We start from the raw sequence: 8,351 nt of genomic DNA on the forward strand, positions 1-8,351 counted from the left end.
CATGTTGTGACAAGTTCACTCTGCTCTCTCACTGAGAGCTACCTCAAACTTATACTACAGTTAAATACAGTTAATACAACGGCAGATGTCTCTACTATGGTAAATTATTACCACTAGGGGGCATTAAAACATCAACAACAGCTGACAGATGAACAGCCCATACATGTCACCTTAGCCACAAAGAGCATTTCTAGTATTTTGCCTTACTTGCTCTAATGCACTTCCTGATAACTTATGTAAATGCATTCTTACTGTTAAGTGGAGCTTGTCATTGTTTTGACATTGAGACTGTCCTCACTGTCTCATTCACACAGCTGCACTGCTACCAGACCGATACGAACTATTGATGGTGTCTCCTCCTCCAACTCATTCTCCTGGAAATCAGTTCTAATTGTTAAGTACAGTGGTGAAAACAAATCTCCAGAGTATGTGGGTTGTTGGTAAAGGTCTTTGTAGGCCTTTGGTATGTCACTGAAATTTTTGAACTCTGGTGTGTTGTCATTAATGTAATCAGGTTGAATGTATACAGTGGTATGCAAAAGTTTGGGCACTCCAGGTCAAAATTTCGTTAGGGTTAGGGTTACTGTGAAGCAGAAGATGAACTAATCTCCAAAAGACATAGAGATAAAGAACACGCTTTTCAACATTTTAAGCAAGATCAGTGTATTATTTTTGTTTTGTACAAAAAAGTGAAGAAAAAAAAGAGGAGCAGCATGCAAAAGTTTGGGCATCCCAAGATATTTTAGCTCTTAGACAACTTTTACCAGGGTCTCAGACCATAATTAACTTATTAGGGCTCTGGTTTGCTGAAAGCTTGTCCCAACAATCAGCAGCCATGGGCTCCTCTAAACAGCTGCTTAGCACTCTGAAAACTAAAGTACCTGATGCCCACAAAGCAGGAGGAGACTATAGGAAGATAGCAAAGTGTTTTCAGGAAGCAGTTTCCTAAGTTCGTAATGTTATTAAGAAATGGCAGTTGGGGCGTCCGTGGCTTAGTGGTAGAGCAGGAGACTAGGCCTCAAAAAAGCAGTGCATGCAAGACAGCCCAAGAATCTCACAGAGCTAGAAGCCCTTTAAGCCCAGTTTAAGTTAAGTTTATTTACTTTATTAATCCCCCTGAGGGGAAATTCAATGTTTTCACTCTTGCTTCAATTACACACAGGTCCGAAAGACACACACATGCACAAACAGGACCTATACATGCACAAAGTGGAGAGATGTCAGAGTGAGGGGGCTGCCCTTGGTGAGGCGCCCCAAGCGGTTGGGGGGTTCGGTGCCTTGCTCAAGGGCACCTCGGCAGTGCCCAGGAGGTGAACTGGCACCTCTCCAGCCACCAGTCCACGCTCCATATTTGGTCCGACGGGGACTCGAAAAGGCGACCCTCCGGTTCCCAACCCAAGTCCCTATAGACTGAGCTACTGCTGATAGAGGAGGACTCTCTATCATCCTTGCCACACTAACTGTAGTCTGCTGCAGAAATACTCACAGAACATAGTGTGATAACTACTGCATACCAGAGAGGTGTGCAGTAGCAGTGTGGTGTTCATTCAGCTCTTCCACTCATTTTGAAAATTACATGCATGTTTGATTGCAATTATTTGGAGGTAAAATTTGCCAAATACATAAATACGACACACCCCTTATGCCTCCTGACAATAATGTGCTGTGTATCAACCCAGACTGTAGTACTTGATTCTGTTGTGTTGGCTTAAAGCTTTTGTGTAAATGACACACCAAAAGCTTTTATATTAAGCACAAGAAGAAAAGTCTGGCAGAATGCTAAGAATTACCATCATTAGAATAAAATCGGTCTGAGCCAAAGATATTAGGGTTTTGAAGGTGATTTATTAAATGTCATACTAGCTTTCAGGGATAGATACTGGGCTCTTTCTGGTCCAGTCTAATATAGAGGGTGGGATACAGTGTGATCTGTTCATCATGGAAGTGATCAACAGCACATTGTCCTCCTGTGGTTACATGTATGCACATTGAAAAGATGTGTGGCAGATGTCCGATGATCCAGTCTCCGACAGTTCATGAGATGCTACTAATGCTCCTTTGAAATCTTTTACCAAACTCACAGCTGCTGTTACTGCTAACTTTATACACAGTATGAAGAACAGGTGTATGTCCGTGGTCAGTGCTGAGCAAAGAAGCACGCATCTCTCTGTCACTTTAAATAAACACCAACAGTTCCTGGAACTCCAGCTGCAGGTGAGCTTGACTTAAGTCCATTAATGGTCTCCCTACGATCCCCCGGGGGTGACCGCCGACCCCAGGCCGCTCTGTTCCAGCTCCGCTATCACTGACATGTGTTTGAAGTCCGCAGGGTGGTGGTTAAATGTTTCGACCAATCGATATGTCTCCTGCCTCTGTGTGCCATAGAACAGCTGCACCTGATTGGCCAAACACTGAGCCTGGTGGACGGTCTGTGAAGAGGAGGGAGAGATGCGTTAATTTGTAGCCAGTTGTATTTGGATCTGTCAGTCTGTCCTGTAATTTAAGATTCCCTTAAAATGACCTTAAGGTTCCCTTAGAAAAAACTGTTTGGGGGGGGGGTCAGCAGGGTCCTCAGTAAACACCAGACCAGTAAGGTCCAGTAATAAGTAATAAGGTCCAGTAATACAGGTGAGTCCACACAGCTGAGGGACTTACTATGAACTTGGGGTCCAGCTCGGCTGTCATGAGGACCACGCCCTTCTCCTCCTTCAGGTCTGGGTAGTGGTAGAGGATCAGCTGACTGGGAGCATTCTCACCCAGCGTCTGGACACCAACAGGGAGAGAAAACTATAATTAATACCTGCAGGTGACAAATGTCTTCATACTGAGAAGAAGAAAAATCCAACTGTCCATTTGGAAACAATGAAGCAGTTCTCTGATAATGCAGATATATAATTTACAATATAATGGACAGTTTTGAAAATAAGATTTCAACCCTGGTTCATGGGGTGACACCTGTAGTTACAGGTGGTAATAAATGCAGTGTAATACTACAGGTCACACAGCTAGCTTGTTCTGTACGCACATTTTTGATGAACAACAGTGGTAAGTGTTAATCTTACTCACAAACATGCTGCATTACTTGTGACCGTTTCATAATAAGTCAACTTGTGTTTTGCCGATCCATTGCTTTAAATGTGAAGCTGCAGCAGTATGAAATGTTGGGTTTGCTTTGGCAGTAACTTGATACAGCATTTTTTTCTGATAGTCACCCTTGACACCCAGTTTATAAAATATATAAATATTACAATACTATGATCGTTGGGCCTTAGGCTCAGTCACCAGTGTGTTATCTCATACAGCGACAGTTAGTGAATATTTATTTATATGAAAATATTCAAGATTATTACTTTAAGCATGTATCTTCATTTTCCCTCTGTAAAGGTAGTTTTGATTGCCGGTACATTTCTTCATAACTTCTGAACAGTCAAGTTACAGCACAAATGACGGAGCATCTTTTACTGCACTCTTGAACTTGTTTCACCTCATTGTTGCTTGTATGCAGTGAAAATCATCACTTGACAGCAGTGCTGTTAGAAGCCCAAACAGCATCAAACTTTCTCAGCAGCATGTGAAGGGGCTGTGCAAAGTGGTTTACCTGGACGTTAATGAGGGAGGTGAAGTGGAGCTCGTGTCCGGACCACTGACCCACAAAGAACTCGTAACCCTCTTTCTGAGGCAAAGCGTACAGGAACTGAGGAGAAGGAAGGGAGGCTGAGGTTAAACAGCTGTGTTGGCTCATGAAATAACCGTTGGTTATAGTTCTAATAGACTGATAATCCTTATACTCCAGTTAAGCCTGCAGCTTTGCATCAACATGCTTCAGTGTGAGCAGCAGCGAGCTTACCATTGGGTTCGACTTTGATCTTGTCAAAATCACTTCATAAATCTGTGCCTGCAATATAAGGGAGGATGGGTTATTAGACCATTACTGTTTATCCAAAATGTTCTATTTACAGTGCACAAACAATGCACAATCTTTTGTGCACACCTAATTATGTCGAATAGTAAAAATGGCAATAAGGGCAGTGAAACAACTTGACTCCAACTAAAAACAAAATGGGTATGATTAATTTGAACTAATGAAACCAGGAGAAAGCATATGCTTTAACACCTCATGGTTCACAGAAAAATTATTAGATTTGGGGTGCCATTAGATCTGGCTAAATCCTACACACTGGACCTTTACATGTTGGGAGACTGTGTGCTGTACGGCTGTATCTGGTGTTTAACTCACCGGGATGACGGCGCTGATTGTGTCCTTGGTTGAATAATATTTCATCCAAAGCTGAGAGAAGAACACAACAGGTCAAAACAAAGAACAAATTGATTCCACCACAGTAAGCAGTGTGACTGTCAGTGGTTAAACTGGAGTGAGGCTGACCACACCTCCCCACAGACTCACCTCTGCAATCTCTTCACCTGTCTTGTCCTTGATCAAGTCCAGGTTGAGGATGGAGTCCAGTGTCTGAGGAAAAAACACATTACTCAGTCTGTTACCAGAGACCACTTCATCACTGTTATCAGCATCAGCATCATCATCATCATCATAAAACATTACATTTGACTTTATGTGACACTGTTAAAGCTAACAGAATGAAAAGTAGAAAGGCTTGCAGCCAGGATTGTTCTAAAATATGCACCAACACATCAGACATGACTCCACAGAACAGAATGAATTTAAAGTGCAGTAAAAGCATTACTACACATCCAGCCATCTCACCTTGTTCTTTGTGAAACCTCCAGATGCTCCACTGCCGGCAGCCATCTTGTCCCTTTTCTCCAACTGCAAAGATTCCCAAAGCAAAAATAAAACCAGTGAAACCAGAAAAAAAATTCTCTTTCTCCACTATGTAGATAATAAAGAGGAAAATATTTTGTCCAACACCTGAGGACATTTCAGTGCACACTGTGGCCAGCTTAAGGTATAACTGGTAACAATGGCTCAGTGATGTCACACTCTTCAAATTTCTGACTTTAATTTGTTTGGTATTCAGGATATATTCCTGGTGTTCTGCTCTGTACGTAGCCCAGCTGATACTCTACCTCCTGCTCCATGAGCTGGACGAACTCCGCCTGCTTTGAGTGTCCGAGCACTTCCTTCTTGGCCTCATGTCGTTTCTCCACCCGGGTTTTGTACTCCTGTGGCTTGGTGCTGAAAAAAGGTTGGACAGCAAATCAGTGAAACACCAGTGACCTTCCAAAGGCTAAATCCACATTCATTCTGTGATGAGGTGAAATGCAGCAAGAATATACAGTTTACGAAAACCAATCTTGTACATTTCTACTTCACTTAATGACTTCCAGCATTTCCCAAAATGCACTGTAACTAACTCAGAGACGAGGCCTCAGCTTGATAAGGCACCAAACCAGTAGTTTGTCATGTTTTTACCTCATTAAACACAAGTTGTGTTTGCTAATTATTTCTAAACCATCAGTTTCTAGAACTATTTCCAACTGGTTAATTTTTTCACAATCATTTTTCTATTCAGTTCATTTCTATAATTCAGTGTTTACACTCTCTTTTTAGTGAGAAGATAAAGTGCTTCCTCACAGGCAGGGAGAACATGTTGCTTTCCTTGACTGTGTCTGTGGGAAGCTTGAGCTTCATCTAACAACAGAGGGGGTCTAACTTAGTTTACGTGGTTATGGAAATACCCACTGCGGCCTTTGCTCAAGGCATATAAAAATCAAAATGCTGGTGCTGCACACAATATGTGGACCTAAATAAGCTTTTCAGCAGCTCACTTCCAAATCTCAGCGTCCTTTAACACACAATCAGGACAGTTCTCAAGAGTTTCTGCTTTTAAATGTCCTGACAACCAGTGAATTGTTGAAGTAATTTATCAAACAAAAATCAAAACATTTTCTGTTTCTGTTACGAACTTTGGTTGGTCAGACAAAATATTGTAATATGCATTTTCCACTATGTTTTTGACATTTTATTAGCAAACAATGATTAATCAAGAAAATAATGCAAAGATTTCGTCATAATGAAAAGCCCTGTTTGCAAAGTAAGCCATCACCTGTGTATGTTAAATCCATTGATCAGGAGGGGATGTCAAGCGGAGGGTCAAATGAAATTATTTAGGCTACATAACAGAGGAGAGGGATTAGCTTTAAAAAATGAGCCTCAAGTTAAAACCCTCTGTCCTGCCATCAGGCGTGTGAATCAGAAGAGTCTAGTACTAAAGTCAGAATGCTATTGCCGTTGGACTTCTGGTGAAACATGAGAAAATAACCGGTGAGTCAGCGTTAAATGTTAAAATTTCATACATGCATAGATTGCTTGGTGGTTTAAATGTATCCCGAATACATGATAATTTGATCAGAATTTCGATGAACTCCTTTGTTTTAGTCTAAATAGCACTGGCACTTGTCAAAAATCTAACAACTGTCAAAATAACACTTTTCTAAAGGATATTCTGATATAGCGGGTGTGACGTTGTGAGGCTAGTAGCTCCGTTAGCCGACTGACCTGCGCAGCTTCTGGATCTTGTCCTGGTACTTGCTGTAGTACGGGTTCTCCTCCAGCTCCGGTTCCTTCCGCACTGAGAAGGCTCGGAACTGCGCCGGGACCAGCCCGGGGATCAGCGGCCTGATCCCGGTGGCTCTCACCGCTAACATCCCCCGGTACAAACATGACATTTGTACCACGGCCGCCGCCATCTTTTCATCGCTCCCGTCCAACATCTATAGAGCCCCGGCGGGGAGCGTCTTTCAAACATTGGTTCCTACAGAAAAATAATACATTGTGTTAAAGTTTACACAACATAAAACTACACTATATATATGTGTATATATATATATATATATATATATATATATATATATAAATATATATATATATGTGTATATATATATATATATATATATATATATATATATATATATATATATATATATTAAATGTATATATATATATATGTATATATATATATTAAATGTAAGTTTCTTTTTTTTGTCATGATAACAAAAAAGAAAAGTTTATTCGAATATATTAGATATTTATAAAGTCTTTACTTTTTTGGTTTTGTTTTGTAACGTTAGATAAGCCCAACTCTGCTAACAACAACAACATTATTATTATTAATAATGATAATAATAATAATAATATTAATAACAATAGCAATAATAATAATAATAATAATAATAGAGAAACAATAAAAGATGGTTAAAAAAATATATAAATTCATTAATTACCATAAAATTTCAAGTAATAACCCAGGCTATTATTGATTATTTATATCAACAGGCCTATACTTGGGAAGGGCGTCTAGATGGGATAGGCCTTTAATTTCTTTTACACAAAACTGTTAAAAAGTAAAGATCAGGAAATACAATCAAACTGTTTATTTAAGTAGGAATATAACTTGTTTAAAAATTAAGCCTTAGATAATATATGAATTATGAATCATTCATTTTAACTAACTCTGAAAGAAAGTGCATCAGAGAGGGTGAGTTATGGCACTCGAAGATTACAGCACCCTGCCTACTGACACAACACCGCTTATTATTACATCAAATCTCCAAATTTGGATTCATTTTTATGAAAAACCCTTTTTAATTCATTTGATCTGAGAACTCTGACAGACTGAAGGAATATGAATAATTTACAGGGTAACTGAGGAATGGACACATAATGTGAGGTAGTCTACAACCCAACTGTGTACACCCAAAGAGCCTCTATATAAGAAATGAACTGCTTGACAACCAGACCAGGTGTCTAATTGAGACAGGCATTTAATTGAAGTTTTATGGTAATAATAAATGAGTGAATTAATAATAATTAATAGTAATAATAATAATAATAATAATAATATTTTTGATAATAACAATAAAATAATGGGAATAATAATAATAAACAGTTTATAACTTAGACTTTGTTACTTAGGCTATAAGGTGTACCATAATGTTATCACGTTATCATTCTCTGATTGCAAGGAAGCAAGGTTGTCTTGCTGTGATCACAAGTGACTTTCTTCATCACATCTCACTCCAAAACTGTGGTCATTAATCAGCTGCTCCACAGAAACAGCCTCCACTCTTCATCCAAGTCTTTCCACCAGATGCTGAACTCTCTGCTTGAATTTGCTCCCATTCAGACACAAGAGCATTTGAGATATAACACTGATGTTAGCTGATCAGGTTCAGCTCACAGATGGTGTTCCAATTCATCCCAAAGGTGTTACATGACAGAAGCACAATTGTTACTGGAAACATCACTGCAGCAATAAGATTTCCCTCAGTTAACACTATGCCCAAACCATGAAACACACATGCCCGCATACTGTTTCTTTCTCTGCCACCTCTTGTGACAGTGAGTGATTTTTAAACGTATTTTTCAGTGT

General features: G+C 39.6%; 1 protein-coding gene across 1 annotated transcript; it reads right to left on the bottom strand.

The window, feature by feature from the left end:
• Positions 1 to 1,825: 1,825 nt before the first annotated feature.
• On the bottom strand, positions 1,826 to 6,696 carry atpaf1 (ATP synthase mitochondrial F1 complex assembly factor 1). The gene is made up of 9 exons (XM_049587085.1): positions 6,479 to 6,696; positions 5,047 to 5,155; positions 4,724 to 4,786; positions 4,406 to 4,468; positions 4,238 to 4,288; positions 3,848 to 3,895; positions 3,599 to 3,694; positions 2,656 to 2,763; positions 1,826 to 2,429 (listed from the first exon to the last, which is right to left on the bottom strand). The coding sequence occupies exons 1-9, from the start codon at positions 6,691 to 6,693 to the stop codon at positions 2,247 to 2,249; spliced, it is 936 nt and encodes a 311-aa protein (XP_049443042.1). The 5' UTR covers positions 6,694 to 6,696; the 3' UTR covers positions 1,826 to 2,246.
• Between the last annotated feature and the right edge of the window lie 1,655 nt (positions 6,697 to 8,351).

The sequence above is a fragment of the Epinephelus fuscoguttatus genome, linkage group LG10, assembly GCF_011397635.1.
Source record: "Epinephelus fuscoguttatus linkage group LG10, E.fuscoguttatus.final_Chr_v1".
In the NCBI taxonomy this organism is placed as follows: Eukaryota; Metazoa; Chordata; class Actinopteri; order Perciformes; family Serranidae; genus Epinephelus; species Epinephelus fuscoguttatus.

Bases quoted from the DNA above. Each gene is read 5' to 3' on its own strand.
- atpaf1 (XM_049587085.1), bottom strand. From the start codon at position 6,693: ATGTTGGACGGGAGCGATGAAAAGATGGCGGCGGCCGTGGTACAAATG. The intron at 5,156-6,478 runs GTCAGTCGGCTA...ACCTTTTTTCAG, and splicing joins AAGATCCAGAAGCTGCGCAG to CACCAAGCCACAGGAGTACA. The intron at 3,695-3,847 runs GTAAGCTCGCTG...CCTTCTCCTCAG, and splicing joins GATCAAAGTCGAACCCAATG to TTCCTGTACGCTTTGCCTCA.